This window comes from Lottia gigantea, assembly GCF_000327385.1.
Source record: "Lottia gigantea unplaced genomic scaffold LOTGIsca_201, whole genome shotgun sequence".
Classification (NCBI taxonomy): domain Eukaryota; kingdom Metazoa; phylum Mollusca; class Gastropoda; family Lottiidae; genus Lottia; species Lottia gigantea.
This window is the reverse complement of record NW_008708409.1, coordinates 72,444-95,230: the sequence shown is the minus strand read 5'-3', so window position 1 is coordinate 95,230 and position 22,787 is coordinate 72,444. Positions and strand designations below refer to the sequence as shown.

Here is a 22,787-nt window from a genome sequence, read left to right as displayed (position 1 = left end):
GGTTTTTAAAGGGTTTTTTTTGGGCCCCGGGGGGAACAAATTTCCTTTTTCCCTCCCCCTTTTCAAATTTTTCTTTTTAAAAGGAAAAATTCCCCCCCCCCCCCCCCCCCCCCCCCCCCCTTCCTTCCAAGGGATGCATAGGCTAGGCGTACTTCTCACACCAAACCAGTTTGAAAAAGCAGTAATACTATTTAACCTTAGGTTACTTTATTTCAGACTCTTTAGCGAGGAGATCAAATGCACTGGACAGAATCTTGATACTTGTCAAGACACCAAGAAAATTGTGGAGAACTATTTCAGTTATTTAGGACGTCCGGCTTGTGGTGGAGTTGCTGTGGTCTCATTAAGTCTTCTCTTATCATTCTTTACTCTATGTTTTACTTTCATTTTACGTCATTAAATTGTCATTAGTTTTCACAAGACAACTTGTATCGTCCCGAAAAAATGTAACGCTAATCTTAGATCTTGATTACCGCTTACCTTGAAGAGCGCAATGGTTTGAGTTGATTCGATTAGTTTACACAGTGGCTCAACTACCTGAGTGGGGGTCAATGAACTTTAGTCGGTTGGGGCCTCTTCCCCATAATTTAACATGAGCTCTCCTGCATTTTTTTCTGGGGGTGGGGTGATCTTGACTTCAGTACAGTGGTGGAGCCAAACACCCCCCTCGCAGCCCCTAAAGCAAGTTTTTCGGTCAAAAATCTCATAACTAGGTTAGAATTTCGGGATATCTCAAATATTCCGCCCCTCAGACGTAAACCTGGCCCCACCACTGACTCAGTAGTTAAGCCACCGGGTTTACCAAACAATTTGCAAGTTTTGACGGTACATGTGTATTCATTGTCAAATCTCTTATATTATGCTTAACTGGGAGGCTTCTGCAAATGCTGACATCTCTCATAAGTATTCATTGTTATACGTATATGCCACCAATACTTCCATAAAATAGCTTAGTCTTTTGATCACAATTTGCATGAATTCGCTTTCCCTCTTCATTAGCCACATGGTGAAGAAAAGTAGGACGTAGAACTCCATTCATTTCATTTCCAATAGGCTTTTCTCGGGCCGTTTGCCATTACAAACGAGGCTCGGTATACAACTTGTAGCGTTTCCTGGTAGTCTCTGATGCCCACGCTATACCTGTCTAAGATGAGCTTCGGGAAGACAAAGAGGGGCTGGATGATGGAGGCTCCTTTCCTGGTTGAGTACTGACATAGACGTCGTTTTGAATATTTGCTTGATTCCAATTCTCACCACAATGAAATGGCATGTATATACATGTATTAAGTTTTGTTTTCTGTATCCATTGTAATAAGGAGCCGCGGTGGCTCAGTGAGTCAGACCCTGAAGGTCTAGGGTTCAATCCCGGCATAAGTCGAGATAATATTTTTCAACCGGTTTCCCCCTGTCAGCGATGCAGGTAAGCGTCTGGTCGTTCGGATGGGACAATAAACCGAAGACCCATGTGCTACAGGCTGTGCACGTTAAAGATCCCTCCACAGCTGGAAATAAAAAAAGAGCAGGCTGATGCCGCTGTCCTGGCAAAATTTCCCTTATTTTACACTGCATGGCATTGCCCGTCTTCATTATCCAACTTAGTGCAGTAAAACGTAAAACTCCATTCATTACATTTCATTTTTCCATTGTAATAAATAGTGGATCTAATTTTGTGGGTTTCATCACTTTCTGAAGAATGTATATATTTATCACCTATGTTTTTTATCTTCTTCTAAGATTAGGAATGACTTTATGACAGGAGTTTGAAGAGAAAGCTACAATCCACATCTGCGCTTAATAATATAACTTTTAATTTTGATGATTATTTAATGAAAATAATAGTTATATCTCTAACAATTGCATATATCATTACATAAAATAACATAAGTATAACATTCTTTACTACATGCAGTTGTCATACATTTCCCATAAATGTGTCTGTCTGGTTGGACTTTGTCCAAGCACACCATCCAATTCATGGATCAAATTAAAGGGATTGTAAAGAGGTTTTCTAAATTTTGTATGTGTATCAGGGACAATGATAGCATCAATTTGCAGCATTCCAATTTTCAATCTGACGTCTGTGTTTCTTGCAATTCCACTAAAACTAAGTGTTTGATGACATTGCTGATCGCAAAAGACCTTAATGAAGAAGCATATTTTGCGATCAGTGACGTCATCTAACCCTTAGTTTTAGTGAAAGGTTGAATAGTGCAAATTGGATACTAATAATTTTTTTTTAAAAAATATCTTTACAGTTCCTTCAAATCCCTTCAATGTTTTCTTTTTCAATTTGAAATTAGGTAAGATAATAATACAATATAACATAACATTAGATATACAATAACAATGATCTATTTTATCAAATAAATCCATACATAATTAGTCTATATAAGAAACAGTTTAAATCTGATTGAATTATTTCATTCTTATTTCACATGCAGATATAATAGTAGTCATTCAAATCTGTCTAGTCCAGTTTTTTTGTCTTTTTTGGTTACTTCACTGGTTCTAGTTTAAAATTAGACCAAACGTTCATTTTATTTTATTTATTAACTGATATTTTTGATATGGCCACTTCAGTTAGACTCTCAAGACAGCCCCTTTTGAGCTAGCTCGATGACGTCTGCTTTAACCAATCAAAGTTCTACCCATTCCAGCACTAACACTTTGTGACACAGTTTATCAGGTTAGGTCAAAAGGTTACTTTGAGAGACGTTCAAGAAGGATGTTGTTAGACCAGAAATTAAGTGGCTATATCAAAAATAAAATATAATATATTATATTAAAAAAAATGAAAGGAAAGCTTGGTCTTATTCAAATTAGACTAGTTCTAGATCTGACAAATGTCAGTTAGGATGAAAATAAGGGTGTAATGGATGTGTATGAAAATTTGTTAAAACTCATACTTAAGAGGGTTAATATATCAGAATATTCAAAGAGTGATTAATCTCTTCTTGTAAACTGCAATTGATTGGTGAAATTAGTGAGCACACCTATCAAATCAGTCTAATTAAAATCAGACCAAACTTTTAGTTGCGTTTTGGTTAACATTTATTTTCAATATCGCCACTTCAGTTTGGATCTATCAACAGGCCTCTTGAACATTTGTTTAATTAACCTTTTGACCTACCTCGACGTCTGCTTTAACCAATCAAATTCCTTCACGCTCTCACAAAATGCAAAGAGGGAAGGAATTCAATTGGTTAATGTAGTGTTAGGTCAAAAGGTTATTTTGACGAATGTTTAAGAGGGCTGTCTTTAGACCCTAACTGAAGTGGCTATATCAAAAATAAATTCAATTGACTTCTATCTAATAACTCTCATTTGATTTTGAATAACTAAAGTTGTATTAACCCAATAATACAAAAAAAATCAAAACGGAACTCGAACCGGACGAGGAGTAAATAAATAATTTTTAGTAGGTAATAACTTATAGGTACTAATACAGTCTAAAACCCATTCTCTTGATACGGTCACCAACCCAGTGGTACTGTAATAATCTGAAATAAACACGTTTCCAGGGTTACTTAATTTCAATGGTACCTTTCTTATTTTGTTCTTATCGTTTTTTGTACCTATCATTCCTTAGTCTCAGACAGGTGCCCCACTTTGGGGGTTGATTTTAGTCTTGAATATATGTAGTCTTCAGAAGTACTAGAAGTGTACAAAATTCGAATAATTCCATCATAAATATCTCAAACTAAGAATTTCTTTTCCTATTTCTATAGATATCTTTTCTATATATGGCAGTATGTTGACAGTGAGCTGTGAACACTATTATTGATTGGCTTAGCTAAAAAATTCCTGTTTCTGAAACTAAGGTATGATTGGTAAAAACTAAAAAAAGAGCATCTGTCCAATTAAAGTATTAGCCATCTTAGGTAAAATACCAACCAATAAATTCTGCAACATTTTTTGGTTCACGTAAAAGAGCAATACCTGTCTTAAAAATCTCCTGGTCTCAATTACATGGCATGTCCAGTATGTCCGCCTTTAGTGGTAGTCAATATGGCTTTAACATCTTCAAGAATTACCTGACTAATCCATGTAGATACTTACTTTTATAACAATTTCTTTCTTCTGGTGGTAGCTCAGTATCCATCGTGTCTTTGTTGGAAACAATCAGTTTCTTAACTTGTGAATTACATCTCAAACAAGATAAAGTGTCAACATCACCTACCACCTCTGCTCCAAGTGATTCAAACAGATTGACCATATCAGCTGAAAGCATAAAAAAATTAATGTTTAATTTCAAAAACATAACTTTTAAGTATTATATTCTAAAATTTCTTCTTAAGGTATTGTAAAGAGGTTTTTAAAATTCTTTATGTGTATTGGTGATACTGGTAGCATCAACTTTTTAATCAGATGTCAGTGCTTCCTGAACAAAAGGTATATTCTGAGAAGCATTAAACACTGAATGCACCTTTTCTTAGCATCACAAAATTCTAGCATTGGAGAAAGCAGGAATTTGATTGGTTAGCAATATTTTCAAACCCTAACTGAAGTTGCTGTATAAGGGAAAAGAAATATAACGAAAGTTTGGCCAAATCTTAGACCGACCAAGAGCAAATGCCACCGAAAATTCTTTAATTTGAGATATTACCTTTAGACATATCGTTACTTGAACCAACACAAGTAACAGCTAGATTCTGGAACAGTTTATCTTGAGACAGACGTGATAAACTAGGTCCATAATGAGAATCACCAGTCACTGTATCTCCTAATATTTCATATGGATTCTAAAACAGAACATGATTTATCACTTGTACATTAAAGATGGGTTCCCTCATTTACATTTCTGAAAATGGAAATGCTAATACTTATATGAATAGAAAGTAGTAGTGTTTTAATGACTTGTAAAAATACCAGTTTGTCTCACATATCCATAATTAATTCATAATTAGCTAATTAGAAGATAATTCCAGCAGAATTCCAATTAGTGACCGATCAAGAAAGGTCAAAAAATCTTTTTTTGTTTATCCAGACTGTACATACATGAACATTTATGATTGGTTAAAACTCTTAATTATATGCAATAATAACATAATAATATGATTAAGAATACATGATAATTTATTAGAAAACCAATTAGTTTGCTTAATATGACACTAAGAAATAAGGAAACCCATCTTTAATGGTTATTTCACCAAACCAATTCTTACTCTTCAGAATTATCATTTGCAAAACTTCAAAACAACAAAGCAGGGCTGTTGATTTGGCTCTATTTGCCGGTCAAGACCACAGAGGCAGCTCAAATGTCCGGCTTACAATGTCCTCTATCGGACATCAAGTGAGGTTAGCTATTACATAGCATTTAATGTCTGTCATATGTAAAATTTAATGAAACACAAAGCACCATTCCAATTTTCAGACATCTGTGGTTCCTGAAATTTCATGGGTTTTATGACGCCAAAATATATCACATAAGTCCCTTTGCATAAGTGAAGTCATCAAATACTTAGTTTTTCTGGAACTGCAGGAACCACAGACGTCTGATTGAAAATTGAAATGGTGCAAGTTGATGTTATCAGTGTCCCACATTTTTCAAAAATCTCTTTACAATCCCTTTAAGTTTTATGAAATATTTAACCAACCTCTAACACCATATGACCAGCTTTTAAAGACTCTTCTACCCAACTATAAGATAAGATCCATAACTTGTGAGCTATAGCTTGGAAAAACTTTAATGTTCTTTCACATACTCTACTCTCATTAGAAACTAAAAATAAACAGAAAATGAAATCTTACAGAGAGTCTTGTATAGCCACCTTAGTTAGGGTCTAAAGACATGTCTCTTGAACATTCCTCAAAATAACATTTTGACCTAACCAAATTTCTTCACGCTCTCACAAAATCCTAGCGCTGTAGAGAATTCACATTGGTTAAAGCAGGGGTCATCTGGTTATTGGGACGAATGTTTAAGAGGCCAGTCTTAAGACCCGAAATGAAGTGGCTATATAAAATATAAAAGCTAATAAATAACAACTTAAGTTTGGTCTAATTTTAATCAGACTGCTCTTTGATATGCATGTAACTGAAAGATAATTTCAAATATTAAGTATTGTGGTGATTTAAACATGGCTCAACTGGATGAGTAAGACTTAAGTGTGTTCGTATGGAGGGGAATCGTTGCCAAAAGTATTCACAAAGTCAAATTTGAAAATAAGGCGTCGACAAAGTCGCATTATACACATTTACAATTTCAAAACAATTTTAAAATTTTTTTTTAAGTTTATCCAGACTGTACATACATGGACATTTCTGATTGGTTAAAACTCTTAATTATATGTAATAAGAACATAATGATATGATTAAGAATACATGATAATTCATTAGAAACATCAATTAATCAAATAGTTTGCTTAATTTGACACTAAAAAATAAGGAAACCCATTTTCAACATGTTGAACAGTGTTTTCTGGACTTCTTGAAAGATGTCAACTTCTGTATACTTGAACGTGACCTACGTCATTTACATAATACGCAAATTCATGAAAACTGAATGGATATCTACAGTAATTTCCACCTACCTGTTTTAACTATTAGATGGGTAATGTGTTTATTAATTTTACCATAAAATTTACAGTCGTTCAAACCAGCTAGCTTTATTACATTTTCCTGGAAAATATGATATAGCAATAAAATAACCAAATGTGAAAGCTTCAAGGAATACTACGTCTTAGAATGGAGAATTTTAAACTTGGCCAATAAGAGTATATATTCATCAGAAGATATACCTGGTATCATAAAGACAATAAATACTTAGTTTTATGAATTTTACAATTTTCTAGATTTTACAGGGATTCTGTTGTAACTTTATGACACTAGGTAAGCTAACTGATGAATATATACTCATATTGACCATTCTTGAGAACTGAAATTTTATGTTCATTCTAAGACATATTATCATTTTAAAGATGACATACCATCCAGAAGCAGTATAATTAAAATTAGACCACATTTTCGTAACATTTTTGAAATATTTTTTATTTTCAGTTAGGGTCTAAACCAATCAAATTCTGTCCTCTCCAATACTGCGATTTTGTGACGCAAGCCCAAGGTGCCTTGATACACATAATTGTTTTTCTGTTTTTCTTTAGGGGGCACCACCTTGCCCCCTGAGGCTACTGGCCTGGTTCTGTCATGGAGCAGCCATTGAAGAAAATAAATTAAGAGCATCTATCTATCCTGGCAGGAAAAACACAAGATATACTTACAGCTTGATCTTTGCTCAATCCACTGGCAGCAAAATTACATTTCAGATTATCATTTCTACAAACTGGTACATTTGGAGTTCGCATGCTGAGCACACGTCTACTTTCAGCTGACCATTTACCACCTGGAGTGGTTTGCCGTTTAGGAGTTGTAACTCTTTTTGACACTCGAGAGTCTGGTGTTCTTTTAATGACACTGCCATTGTTGGGAGTTCTTGGAGATTCTATTTTAGGTCCAGCAGTTGATTGTGAAACCTTACGTTCAAATATGATACTGGAATTTTTAGAAGGTGTTGCATCTTTAGAATCTTTAGGTGTTGCATCTTTGGATGATCTTGGAGATTGGAAAGGAGTTGACTTCCTGGAACTGAATTTAGGGATCCTCCTTACTGGTGTTGAGTCTGAAGAGTTATTTTCTATGCCATTTCTACCTCTTGCCAATCTATTTGGGGTAACATCTCTTAAAGTTTGATCAATTTGATCTAAGCTGATTCGACTTGGAGTTGAAACTTTTCCACTACTGACCAGAGGTGATTTTTCTGTTACCCTTTTCTTCCAATTATTTGAAATTGGTGTTGATTTATTACTTAGTTTTGACGAAGATGAATTTTGGCTGTTCATAACTTCAGATTTATATTTCTGAAGTATTTCCATAGCTTTCTTGACTTCATCTGGCAAGTCAACAACATCTTCATCACTGGATTTAACATTTTTATCACCAGAGTTCGGAATTCCAGCCTGATTTACTTCTTCTTCTGACTCCATGCAGGTGTCAAATTCATCACTCATTGGTTCTGGATCTTCTTCATGTTGTTGTATCTGATTGGAATCCTGATTCAGGTCCACTTCTTTAAAAGTCTGTGGTAGTGAATCAGCCACAAAGTCAATCATTTGATCACTTTGCTCATTTGGTGTAACCTTCCGATTTTGGGAAGGTTGCAATGTTGATTTATCCTGAATTTTGGAAACATCTTGTGGAGTTGGTGGAAGTGGTTCATCATCATCATCTTGTACCATAGGATCCTTACGAGAAGGTACCAAGTTTTGCTTGTGACCCTTAGAAGATATATCATCCATCTCATCCTGTTCAACCAGTTCATTGGTGTCATCATCATCATCAACATCTTCATCTTGTACCTTAGTATCCTTACATGAAGCCACCATTTCTTGCTTCTTACCTTTAAAAGATAAATCATCCAACTCATCCTCATCATCAGTGTCTTCAGCACCATCAACTTGTTGTTCTGTAAGCTGATTTAATAGATTAGGCATGGACATTTCTCTGTTGACTTCTGGAAGTTGATAGTGGTCTTCCTCTGACTCCAGTGCTGGTGGTGAGTACTGAAGTGGACTGAGGAATAAATCACTGTCACTATCATCACTTTTAGTATTCTCTATTTCAGGAGATGATCTGATTGTAGTGATTTCTGAAAAGAAAACCAAAACAATGTTTTGAACCCTCCAATTAGATCAAGGGTACATCTAGAAACAGTCTAATTAGACGTTCCGTTTTTTTATTAACTATTTTTAAATATAGCCAATTCAGTAAGGGTCTTAAGACGACCTTCTTGAACATTCTTCTGTTTGATGATAATCAGCCCTGTCCAAGGCTGGGATTTTGTGACACAAACAAAAGATGTGCAGTATTCCAAAAGCATTAGACACCTTTTGTTTCCAACACAAAATCCCAGCATTGGAGATAGCAGGAATTTGATTGGCTGGTGTCATCAATCAGATGAATGATCAAGAATGCTGTCTTTAGACCCTATATTAAAATATAAGCTAATGGTACAAGTCAGTGCAAACCTTTTTGTTTCTTTTTCTTTGAGGAAATTCTTAATGAATCTCTTTCATCACTGTCACTAGAATCACTATCACTGTCATTCACGACATTATCGGAACCTTTTACAGCCAGCTCTGCTTCAAGCTGTTTAATCTGCTGCTTCATCTTAAGAATATTGGATGTTATTGCTCCTCTTTGCTGCAAAAGAAAGGTTGACTGTGGAATATAACACATATCTAAAGATACAGTCTCCACTAGGAGAAATGTGCCTATTCCAAATTTCAATCCATTAGTCATTGATAAGGACCCTGTTCAACCAAAAATATTGGAGATGTCAACTTTATAGATTCAGCTTGTTTCTGAAACCATAGCTTATATATATTGTGGGTGACCGCTTGAAACCTTGTATATGCCATATTTGGTCATTTTGACTTTTTGGTACCGTTCGAAAGCTCATAAAATCGCGGATCTTGTGATCAAAACCTTGTATTCTTAGCTTGATTGTAAATAACTCAAAAAGCACTAATTAAACAACACGTATATAAACTGTCAGATTTAAAACCTCGTAAAATATATTATTATATAAGATTCAATGTTCCTTTTTCTGCAGATGAAACCGAAAAACCTTGTATACTGTATTATTATACGAGTTTTTGGTTGAATAGTAGGGAATACTCAAATTGTTATACAAGGTTTATATTTTCAAAGAATGAAAACCAAATATAGCAGTAAAAAAAATAATAAATAATAAAAAAGATTGCAACAAAATACTAGTGCAAATAGTTTTTTGTGTTTTGTCGAAAAGTAATTTGGCGTCATATATCGTTATACAAGGTTTCAAGCGGTCACACGATATATATATATATGTATAATTTGTATTTTATGAATAAACATTGTTTAAAAAAATAAATAAAATGTAATGAATGAAGTTTTACATCCTACATTTCTCAACCATGTGGGATAATGAAGACAGACAACACCATGCAAGGTGCAATGAGGAAAATTTTGCCAGGAAATTGGACTGCTCTTTTTTGGTTTATTGTCCCATCCAAATTATTAGAAGCTTTTTTCCATGTCAGTCCCTCTTACCTGCATCACTGACAGGAGGAAAACAGGTTGTGTTATCTCGACCTATGTCGGGATTGAACCCTAGACCTTCAGGTTATCGAGCAAGCATCTAACACACTGAGCCACCACATCTCCCTCATGTCAAGGTGCTTAATACAAAATTTTGTTAGTTGTAAAAAATTTACCTGTGTTGTTACTTCACTCTGACTTGAGAAGGCACTTGATGAATTCATATTGGTAGATTCTAATAAAAAAATATTCAAGGAAACTTTGAAATCGTTACAGCCCTACTTGCGAGGCAAGGTAACAAACATACGCCCACTTCCAGCTGTCAGAAATGATAACTAAGTCTTTATTGGTTTAATAATGAATTCTTAAAAACAGTTCTTCAAATTCAAACAAGGTCTTGAGCATTGACATACACACAAAGGTAATAACTCTAAATATGTTCATCTGATTGTTACCAATTTCAAACTTGACTGAGATCTTATCAATATATACATGCATACTAAGTTTCACCAAGATTAGATAAAAACTATAGTCTCTATCTTGCCTACAAGCCAAATTTAACGTCTGTGGTTCCTGCTATTCCACTTAAACTAAGTGTTTGATGACGTAACTAATCACTAATCGTATGTGATAAAGCATATTTTGAGATTAGGTACGTCATCTAACACTTATTTTATGTTGAATTGCAACAGACGTCTGACTGTTATGATTGTGCAAATTGATGCTATCAGTGTCCCCGATACACATACAGAAATTTCTCTTTACAATCTCTTTAAACATAAGTTTTATGTATCAAAATAACTCTTGTTACATCACATTTTTTTTTGGACTTACCATTATCACTAAGATTGTCTTCATCTGATTCAATAACAGCACTACTTGTTCTTTTAACATTCCTCACAACATCACCATCATCATCTTCATCATCATCATCTTCATCATCTTCATCAACATTGCTATCTGACTTTTCTTCTTCATGAGGCTAGCAAAATAACATCACAACATCTTAATATTCTGAATCCAAATCTATTTAAATTTAGATTACCATTTCGTTTCTTTTATCGGTCTTCATTGTAATTTAACAAGATTTAAACCAAGATTGCATACTGATGACACTGCAAATTATTCCATTTAACGCCACTCTCCAGCCAATCAGTATCACTTTTACAAGTGATTAATTGCAATCTCATAATCTCATTTCGGGTTTCGCTATCCTACAGTCCATATTTAGACATGGATTCTGCATGACGTGCTGTGATTGGTTAAAATCAACAGTATGCGACCCTTGAATAAATTTTTTAGATTACAATGGAGACCGGAAAAAAAATAACGAATAGTCAAGTATAGAAAAGTAGGGTAAACAAGGTCAATAATGGAGCATCGTATCATGAATACAGGTCTTTGACATGGTTATATTGACCGATATTAAACTAAGCCCACTACACTTCATTTTGAGGGCGTGGAAATGAGATTGGTGGCATTTAAATCTGACCAATCAGATCGGTAGAACAGAAATGAGGTCACACAAGACTGCTTTGCCGCCGAACATTTGAAGAGATTAGAACACACTCTTTCCAAGTTAAACCAAAGTAAGGTTTGATTTTCTCTCGGCTTTAATTCTTTAACGAAAATCTTACTCAATCTGTACCGTACATATTCATCAAAATATGCAATGGCACTCTGCTTTTGTTTTGTTTACGTTCGCGAAAAAAGGGTCATAAAGATTGATTTGTTTCGATTGGCTGAAATTTGCTACCAATACAGTTCAATACCAATCAATTTTGATTGGACAATATTTATCTATGAATACGTAATTTTTCTCACTTGTGTTACCACGGCCCTGAGAAGTGTGACGAATGGGGGTGTGGTTTGGACACCATGGAGCTACTATATTCAGGTATTCACAAAAATTTCAAACAAGAGAAATGAATACTTTGAACCTAATGATTTACACCGACTCAAATTAAGTAGAGTACCACCTACCTGCAAACCAGACAAGACACTTCTACCAGTTGCCATCACAGGAGAGCTTGTTAGTGGAAGATCTGCATACTGGTCATCTTCAACTTCATTACAAGAGTCCTTTTCATCTTCACCAGCACCACAATGATTATCTTCTACTGCTTCATCATCATGATCTTCAAACTTATTTTCCTTATTACTATCTGATATTTTTTTCATGGGGTCTTTTAAATGAGATTTTTTCTTACCAACCACATCTGTTTTCTGGATGGTATTTTCATTTTCAAATGTGTCCTGAATAACTTCATCTTCTGAAGAATCATCTTTAGTCCATTCCATTGGCAAACCAGACGGAGGAAGTGTTTCAGCATTTTCTAATGCCGTCTGCCTTTGAGGATTTGCAGAAGACAATATTTCAATAACATCTTCTTCAGAATCATTTGGACAGTTTTGTTGAGATTTTGCACCATCCATAGTCAAATTTTGGACAGAATCTTCTTTTGGCATGCATGGTACTTGGAGCTGAGATGATTCTTTACGTCTGTCTTTACTAGTGACTCTCTTTTCATACGAATGATCAATACTACTTTGCAGTTTTGGGGAATTGCTGGTTTCATTCTTTGAATGTTTCGTAAAAAGAGACTTCTTCTTCCGGACATTTTCTTTTTGATTTGTGTCATTTTTGTCATTCATCTGAGATACTCCATCTACATCTTCTATGTTTTTCTGATCTAGACTCATAAGACCACAGGACTTTTGGGAAGTTTGAGAAGATTGATTGGACAGATGGGACTGACTATTTTTTGATCTGACTCTCATTGGACTTCCTTCAAGAGAAAAACATTTGCGTTTTTTCCGGCGCACATTGAGTTCATCTTCACTGCTACCAACTACATTAGTTTCTGCAATAATCAAGTCGGATTGTTGAGATTTAGAATCAGGTGCTAATGAGTCACAACTGTTTTGGGAAGGTGGCGTTCCAGACCGACTTTGTTTCTTCAGAGATGAAAAAGTTCTTTTCCTCTTCAATAATGAACTCTCTGAACCACTAAAATCCGAGGGTACCCCTGGTGAAAGTCTCTCCAAACCAACATTTGAACATTCTTTTGATGGATGGCTTTTTCGGCTGTCTTGATGTTGGGTAGGTTTGGCCAGGTCTATCAGCTTCTTTGTATCAGGTTTAAGCAGGGATTCACTAGCAGATTCGGTTTGGCCTGAAGGATTTGATGCTATTTCATCATTTTGTACTTGTCTGTCTTTGTTCAGTTTCTTTTTTAACTTAAACCCGGAACTATGGCCATCATCAGATCGTTCATCACCTACATGAAAAAAAAAATCAGAACTGTAAAATGAATAGAGTTTTACATCCCACAGGACAGTGACATTGGCCTGCTCTTTTACAATTTCCAACTGTCGAGGGATCTTTATTGTGCGCAGCCTGTAGCACACAGGGCTCTCAATAGGGCTGTCTTTAGAACCTAACTGAAGTGGCTGAATTAAAAAATTAAAGCTAATAAAAAAAACAAACAAAAGTTTGGTCTAATTAATCACCTGCCCTTGACAACAGCAAATCATGGTTGACGTCTCCATTTTCTTTACCTTTGTCAATTTTTTTCACAGAGCCTGAAAAGAGAAGATTTCCTTACAGTTCTTGTTTAAGACTAAAACCAAACAAGATAGGGGAAAAGACTAAATGAAACTACAGATGCCAAGAACAAAATTTATTTTTAATGTTTTACATCAAAATTTTGAAATTTGCTATGATCAGAAACATATCCGTGATTCTAAAATTTCCTCATGATTCATTGCTCTTTTGATCTTCATAAAGTATAATTTCTGTACCTGCTGTGGTCAGATCTTGGGTTTCCATCCAATCATCATCCAGCTTATCAGACTCCCTCCGTAGCTCTTTCTGACTCTGGGTTAATTTCCTCTCAACCATTGGTGTTGGTGGAATACACGTCAGGCTTTGCACAGAATCATTCAATGATTGGTCTGATTCATCAGTTGATCTTAAAATAGCTTGTATGGACTTAGTCTTTCTACCCTTCTTTTTCTTGGGAATCTTCTTTACATTTCTGATGTCTCTTTTGGACTCTTTTGAGGATGAACTTGGAGAGGGTTCTATGGAAGATTCAGAATGAAGCCTTTGCTGCTGATCCTGTGGTTATCAGATGATGTATTTAGTGGCTGAAAAGGTATTAAAACCGAGAAAAGTGGCGCGCTATAAGAAATATGCTCACTGATCAAAGCGTCTTCTGCCACTGCTGTTCTTCCTACATTTGGCTGCTTGTTACCATTTGAGTCTGATGGAGACGGTGCAGTGTGTGTACCAGATGTTCTCAAGTTGTCAGCACCCCTTCTGTTCGAGGAACTCTGACCATCTTTGCACTGTGATGGTGAATACAGAAGCGGTGTCGAGAGATCTTTAACTGGTTTTCTGATAAAACCAGGGTCCTGATCATCCATATTTAGAATTTCAGCTTTTGAAGTTGCATTACCAATACCACTAAAAAGAAAATCTGCCTCGTTGACCAATTCATTTCCGAACTCTTCTTTGGTTGATTCACTAACTTTGTCCTTACCCAATGAAGAAATGAGATCAGCTGATGGTCCAAACAGTGAAGATCTATTAGAATCTTGAGCTTCATCTTTATGTGGAGAACCTTCTTTCGTTGTCAAGATACCCTTTGGACCACTTTGATCCATTTCATAATCTTCATGCAAATGGGTTCCATTAACATCTTCAATTTCATCTTCTTTATTCATGTTGGTGCTATCTTGTTGTAATTCCAAACTATCCCTAAAATTATTATTCAGAAGGATGCTGTTTTCATCTCCCAAACTGGTATCATTGTTAGCATCAACAGTAGTCTGGTCTACATCTTCATCACTCCGCCGTATAAGTACAGAGTCCTCAACAGCTTCTTCATCTGAGTGGCTTTCCTCAATGGCATTAACTTGATTATCTTCAGTGTTCTCTACTATGTCAGAGATAGTATTTGGTATTTCATGATTGCCTGCTATGGTTGTATCATTTACAGCAGGCTGGCTGTCCATACTAGAATAGGCTTCTTGGGTACTGAACATGAAGTCGTGATCCTCAGCATTATTAATCTTGTTCATCAACTGCAACATTTCGTGTTCTCGATTCTCTGGTTTCTTTGGATTTTTTCGTCTGTCTCTTTTAGCTTTATGTTTAGCTTTAGTCTTATCTCTTGTGTTTGTCCTTGGCATAAGATCAGCATCATTGGATGTGATAGGCTGTCCATTTGACATCTTAGTACAAGGCAGTGAGGTTAAAACATTAGCAGTTGAAGCTTCAGTTTGGTATTTGGTTGTTTTTATTGATTTTTGATCACTATTAGACAATTTGTCTAATGATTTTCGCTTCCTTCGAGGTCTTGTTGAGCTTGATGAATCAGAACTTCTACTTTCACTCACAACTAACAATCTTGTTGATCCTTTACTTTTCTGTAGGCCTTTTGAGGTGCTCATGGGTTGAATAGCATCTCCCGGTTTATTATCCATTGATTCTTCTGGGCAATCTTTAGTTGTGGGAATACATTTGTTTTGTGATTTAGAAGCTGATCCAACAACATCCCTAACTTTTTTGCTATTCAATTTTTGAGTTTGTGACTCAGGAGGTATACCATGGGAATGGTCTCCAATTGGCGGAGAACTGGATATCTGATTAATTTCCTTTGTAACATTTAAAGATGAAATCATTTTAGGTGTAGTCAAGGTTTTACCACTACTATCTGCATATGGACCTCTCTTACCAGTACCAGAAAACAGCTCCTGAGTGTGACTGCAGCTGGGCAAATTCATATTTCTGGGAACTTGAATGTGACTATGATTTGATGAATCAACTAGCTGCTTTCTTGGTGAACTAGATTTCATATGTTCAGCAGTATTTTTTTCAGAATCACCATGAACATGTCCTGAACACAATTCTGGGGAATCAGAAACTGGTGTCTCTTGGATGACCTGCTTTTCTGATGAAGAACCTGCTTCATCTTCTTCCACAGAGTCAGCAATGCAACTGATATCAGTTTCAGTTGTTAATGGAGACTGAGGTTTGTTTACTATGATTTTTATGGAGGCTTCAGTTGTACATTGGGGAAGGTTGGAGTCTTCCATTGGATCAAGTGGTTCTTCTGTCTTCTGTATACTCTGGGGATGGCGTAGTTCAAGTTGGTTCTGATCATCTTGAGAAGTAGAATCTTCAATTAATATCGATTCAGAATCTGAATGAGTGCTGTCTTGGGTGATGTCTATCACAACGGGTTGAGTTTCTGCAAAAGTCACAAATCTTCGGATTTTTTCTTTGCTGCTTTCCCTTGATGACTTCTGGTTCTCTTTCAGAATTTCTAAAGCTGCTTTCTTTCCCAGCATAGCTAAGCGGTTTGATTTCTTGGCAGGTTTTCTTTGTTTTACTTGTTTCCTCTTCCTATCTTTGGGAGTCTGACTGCTTTTGAATTCAAAAGGATCCATTATTATATTAGGAGAAGGAGTAGGTTTTACAATTCTAGCTGTGATGAAGTCAGCTGTATTAGTGATTGGCTTTATGAAATTCCTGTTACTTCTGGGTGACTTTCTATTTTCTAAGCTCATGTGAAGTTTACCTTTAGCATCCATTTTGACTTTGACTTTTCTATTGTGGCTGGTCTTTTTGGGAATGTATCCAGATGACCTTGACATCAGAGAAGTATCTAATGATTCATTAAACGGAGTTGGAAGAAGCTTACCACGTCCATACTTCAATGGTGTACCATTAGCAGATACAGGGGTGCTCTTACTGATGACTCTTGGAGGTGTTGAAGTATCAATTTGAACTGTTGGCATTCTACTTGCAGAAGAAGCTTTTCTCTTTGGGCTAATTGGACTTCTAGGCATCCTTTGTCGTACAGATGGTTTTGTTGAAACATCCTTAGAATGCAACTCATCAGCCAGGTTAGGATTCACTGGTCTTTTGCGCTGAAGGTTTTTAACACCATCTTTAGCAAGGTTTTTAGTATTAAATCCAAATGCTGAGCTATGGTATTCAACAGTAGTGGCATTAGAATCTTCAATTTGATCCACAACATCACTGTCACAACTCTCTGACTCCTGAGGAACAGCTTCTTCATCTGAAGGAACAATTTGTTTCCAAGTTTCATCTTCCCTAGTTTTCTTGACCAGGCTTCCTTTACAAATTTTACCATAGGTTCTTGTTACCAATTTGGGAGTTTTTACCCCTCCTTGAGTCAAACAGGATGTTTCTGGACTACCCGTATCTTTTTTTTCCTGGATTTTTTTTAAACGATCAGACATTCTCCGCATTGATTGTTGTTTCGCTGATCTAGATTTCTTGCGATTTGGATCTTTTGATGGGCTATCATAAAATTTTACATCATAGCTGACATTGGAGCTTTGAGAGGTTTGATGCATTTGTGAACCGGTTTGGATGGTTTCTGGGATGACATCATCATCTGTTGTTACAGACGGTTCATATTCTTCAGAATCACTGTGTATCTTTCTTCTCCTGGTTTTCTCTTTTGGCTGTCTAGCCTTCGCTAAATTTTTACTGCTAGAAATATTTTTCGATTTTGGACAACACTCAATCAAGATTGGTTTTCTGGATTGAGCTTGATCCTGCATGATAACTTTAAGGCTTGTGGAATTCTCAACAGTTTTTGTGGAAGTTCTGATTCCTGATAAAGATTCATTACTGTCCATCGGGGAATTTTTCAATACAGAATAAATTCTAGAGTCTAAATCATCATGCTTTTCTAAAAAAGAACAATGATCTAAAGGCTCCTCTTCAGCTCCTTTTGACATTACTGATGACCTTGCAGGAAAATCATTATTTAAAAGTGAATCCATATGAGAAGATTTAAAAGACACAATATTCTCAACTTGTTCTGGATTGATAAACTTTTTATTAGAATCTTCCGTCACATGAAGAAAACTGGATTGAGTACTGGCAGTATTTGCTCCTAATGATCCATCTTCTAGGACAATCAGCAGTTCATCAGATACTGTCACAACACAAGACTTTCTTTTGGATTGCCTAATATTAGACTTTGCAGCGGTGGTATGCCTGGCTGACTTAGCCACTCCTAATGGTTTTTCTGTTCCAGATTGATTTATATTATTACTGATAAGATCTTTACAATTTTGATGTTTGCCCGAAAGAGAAATGATTTCATTGGCATCATCATTTCCAATGTCTTGGGCATAATGGACAGAGTCTTTTGAATTAAAATTAGAAGACTCCATGACAGATAACCCATGATTCTTTTGAAGACGAAGACAAGCACTCGTGGGGCTTGTGGTTACTTTTTGCTGTTTTTGACAGGACAGTAACCTTTCAGTAGTAGCACTATTGGTTGGTTTTGACGTTCGAGTAGGAGCTGACGCAAGAAACTTAGTCCTATCAGTACCTGATCTTTGGTATTTTTGAGAAGGTTCAATACAACTGGCACATAAGTTGGGAACTTCTTTAGGAGTGCCACAATGAGGAACTCTGGAAGAAGTATTACCTTTGTCATGCTTCGACACACCATTCTGAAGTTCAGTTTGTGCTTGGTTGGATTTCCTGAAGAAAAAAAGGTTTTTGGTAACATTTGGTTACATATGACTTTGATTCTCTCAAAAGCAAAACTATCTTGAAGACAAAGATAAATGAAATGAAATGGAATTTTACATCCTATTTTTCTGCACCATGTGTGCTAATGAAGACAGACATCATGCAGTGTGGAATGAAAGAAATTTTGCCAGGACAGAGGCATTAGCCTTCATCTCTTTTGATTTCCAACCGTTGAGGGTCTTCAAAAGAGCACAGCCTGTAGCACACAGGGCCTTGGTTTATTGTCCCATCAGACAAAGACTAACAACTGTGTAAAAATAGTACCCTTTGAAGCTATGGATAATTGTGCTTATTTCAAATTGACTTTATAGCATTAGGATACCTTAAATGGATTGGCAAGGTTTTCTAAATTTTTTATGTCAGGGACACTGATAGCATCAATTTACACCATTTCAATATTCGATCAGACATCTGTGGTTCCTCTGCAATTCCACTAGAACTAAGTATTTGATGAGGTCACTTAAGGGCCTTAAGTGATAAAGCATATTTTGCAATTAAGTGTCCTCTAGTCTTAGTGGAATTGCAGGAACCACAGACCTCTGATGGAATGGTATCAGTGTCTCAAGTACACATAAAAAATTTTGAAAACCTCTTTACAATTCCTTTAAATCAGATATAACTCTGTGAGTTAAGGTTGAATACCTTCTAGTTGAAGTTTTAACTGTTCTCTGTAAATCACTTACATCATCATTGTCTGAAAGATTAGAAGAATACTCAATTTCAGCTATCATTATCACTTTAAAACGAAAAACTGATGTTTCTCCACAATTCTCACTTCATGATACAGCGCTCATGATGACAGAGAAAATGAATAAACTTCTTGACTGATTGAAATGAAATGAATGGAGTTTTACCTCCTACTTTCCTGATGGACAGCAGCAATAGCCCGCTCTTTAACGTGCATAGCCTGTAGCACACAGGGCCTTAGTTTATTGCCCCATTTAAACAACTAGACAATTTACTTTCCATGTCAGGAAACCGTGATGAAAAATCCTAAGGTATTATCTTGACAGGATTAAACCCTGGACCTACAGGTTAGCAAGCAAGCGTCAAACTCACTGAGCCACTGTGGCTTCCCTTGACTGATTGAAGATGAGGACAAACCCATAGAAACATACCTGACTCAGATGGCACAAGACTAAAATTACTACTGATTCTACCAGAAACCTAAAATAACACAATATTTTAACTACGAATCTAGAAATAAAGGTTCCAAGCCTTCTCTTCTAGGCACTTTTTTGGTTAAGTTTGAGTATAGGTTATGCAAGGATTAATCAAGAAGAAGCTTATTCAAGACAACAACTTCAAATAATCTACTCTTTCCCCACTTTTAATACGCCCACATGAAATGTCGGTCCGTCCACAATTGCTCGTGAACACTCTAGGTGACACAATTCTTGACCGATTTTGATGAAACTTGGCATGAGTGTTTGTAATCACCCAAGGATGAACCCTATTGAAAATCAGAATAATCACCCCAAAAAGTTCAAAAGAAGTGTATGACTGAAGGTTGAATATTTCATACTAGTAATTGTTAATGTACTGCCAAATATTTTTATTGAAAATCAAAGCTTCCAGTGGGCGTATATTACCTTGTCGAACAAGCTATCTTATTAGCTGAAAGACAAATACAATAGGGCAACAGATCAATAGACCTACCTGATTTCTGGATGTGGTTTTAGATGATTTTGTTTTAGAACGTAGTCGAGTGTGGTTCAATGGTTCTGGAGTGGCAGGAGAAAAACATTGTATTAATGGACCTTTTGGAGGAGTAACTGGAAAATCAAAAACAATATTTTTTGTGTTTTAGATATATAGTTATCTTAATAATAATCACTTTAATCAAGCAAATCTCAGCCATCTCTGACACTTTTGAGAATTGAAATCCAGAGATGGTTTGACTACAAATAAACCATTATTGTGAATGATTAGGCTGTCATCACTTTCAGGCATTCCTGCATTAAAAGAGATAGATTTGTTATTGTCAGGGGTCGATTAGAGTCTTGAATATATATAAATAGTCTTCAGAAGTACTAGAAATGTATGAAAATCACATAATTCCTTAATTTCACTTTCTATATGTATTTTTCCTATATATGGCAGTGTCTAAAGAAACGACGAATCGTCTTTTTAATTTTCATAATTCTGGATTTGAAGTTTCAAATTTCGACAGTGAGCTGTAAACACTATAACTGATTTACATAGCTTAAAAAATTTGGTTTCTGACACTAAAGTATGATTGGTCAACAAAATCCTGCATCGGTCCCTTTAAACACAGGTTACATTTTTTGGTTACATCAATTTACTTACAGATATCTCCAGAATCTTCCTGGAAGGCTGCAATTAAATCTCCTATATTCTGCACAATAATAGCAAGTTCCTCTCTTTCTTGTAAACTCCTATACAATAAAAAAATCTTGTTAAGTCATATTATAGTCTGAAACTTCTGCTTCTGTGGATATTTTGACAGTTTTTGACTGCAGTAGACAGAAAAACTAGGCCCTGTTTTACGGGGATCTTCTACACCTGGGAAGATGCATTTTATTCCAACATAATATTGAATTACCATTACCGTGACTGTAAAATTAGTGTTGGACATTTCCGTAACTTTCATTTTGTTAGTATCACATGTTTCTGTGACCCTTGAACTACAATCGTTCTGGATATATCTGGCTTTGTTGAATCCGAGTGAACTCGGTATAAAACCCCAGCACTTTCGGAGAAGAAGAAAATACCCATTTAACAGATCCTAGACTTTCTGTCTCTTCACCAGCTGATAGCTTTCAATACAGCTATAATGGGCTGGAATAGAGAGACAACATTTTATCTCTGGTTCTTTTTTCAAACACTAGGACAATGAGATGCCTTTCGAGTTTCGACACATTTGACAGCTCATTCTTTACCTTTCAGTGACTGGCTTTTTACACAAAGGACATGGTACTGATCTCTTCTTGTTTAGAAACTGGATGATACAAAACCTGCAAGAATAAAGATGAAAAGTAGGTTTAACATGTCATGATGATTAACAATATTGTCAATTAAATAAGGGATCCATCTATATTGCAATTCAGCAGTTTAAAATATTCCAGTAATACACTATCAAATATAGGCCTACAATTTGATTTGATTCTCAGATCAAAATGTTAAATTTCAATCTTAATCAAAGGAAATATTGGAATCGCGATACTGTTAAATTAAACCTGCTGTGCTGAGTCTGAAAAATTTTGTTCAAATTAAGAGTGTTGTAGTGTTGTAACTCTATAGTTTGCCAACATTCTAATGAGTCAACATACCTGCAAAACTGATGTTCACATTTTGTGGACACTGGATTTTTTAATAACTCTAGGCTAAAAAAGAAAAAAAACGAATGGAGCTGTATATCCTACTCCCGTGCATCTAATTTGGCTAATTATGATGGGCAATGTAATGCCATGTGCAATTAGGTAAATTTTGCCAGCACAGTAGCAGCCTCTTGGACCTGCATCACTGACAGGGGAAACAGGATTGAAAGATATGAAGGTATTAACTTGACCTATGCTGGGAAATGAACCATGGACCTTCAGACAGGTAAGCAAGCAAACATCTACTTACTACACCCCCCCCCCCTTTAAAAAATGTAATATCGTTACCAAATTGAGCATTCCAGATTTTTTGTCATCATTCCCAACACCTCTTGAATTCTTTTTTTATCCATTATGTAGCGATTTTTATTTTCAAATCAGGACATTAAGTTATAATTTTGAGTTTATCTATTTTCAATCATTACGGAACATTCTCCCGCAAAATCCTCATATCTCCCGCCATAGACGGTATCTGATTTTCAAACATTAAAGAACTTTCCTGCAAGGGGAATAACTCTGATTTGTTATTTTTTGGGGTAGTCTAGGATTTTTTTTTGTTTTGTCTGCAGCAAAATGTCAAAAACTTTTACTGTTGTGAATAAGATATATACAATCATTATGGAACATTGATTCTGAATTGCTTTCCGATAATAGCAGGCGAAAATGGCATCCTCAGAAACACCAAACGCTTTGCTAAAAAGGAGCAAAAGAAGTGTTGCTACATATTTTCGTGGTGAATATTCTCGAAATAACAATTCGCCTCAGAAATTGAA

The 22,787-nt window shown here is 35.7% G+C and overlaps 2 protein-coding genes across 2 annotated transcripts in view; one reads left to right on the top strand and one right to left on the bottom strand.

Moving 5' to 3' along the window:
• The window catches only part of LOTGIDRAFT_239165 (hypothetical protein), a 4,602-nt gene extending 4,186 nt beyond the window's left edge, over positions 1-416 (top strand). Inside the window, exon 5 of the mRNA XM_009053858.1 lies at positions 217-416. Coding sequence (XP_009052106.1) covers positions 217-400 — 184 coding nt within the window. The 3' untranslated portion in view covers positions 401-416. The remainder of the gene's footprint in view (positions 1-216) is intronic.
• Positions 417-3,372: 2,956 nt separating this feature from the next.
• On the bottom strand, positions 3,373-22,331 carry LOTGIDRAFT_174527 (hypothetical protein; the record flags this gene model as incomplete). The annotated part of the gene is made up of 19 exons (XM_009053857.1): positions 3,373-3,500; positions 4,060-4,221; positions 4,607-4,742; positions 5,598-5,722; positions 6,534-6,621; positions 7,221-8,644; positions 9,024-9,198; positions 10,254-10,312; positions 10,912-11,059; positions 12,061-13,358; positions 13,882-14,163; positions 14,283-18,622; positions 19,316-19,367; positions 19,792-19,840; positions 20,333-20,448; positions 20,984-21,072; positions 21,577-21,651; positions 21,967-22,020; positions 22,303-22,331. 19 exons carry the CDS (start codon positions 22,329-22,331, stop codon positions 3,373-3,375), a joined length of 8,829 nt encoding a protein of 2,942 aa, XP_009052105.1.
• Between the last annotated feature and the right edge of the window lie 456 nt (positions 22,332-22,787).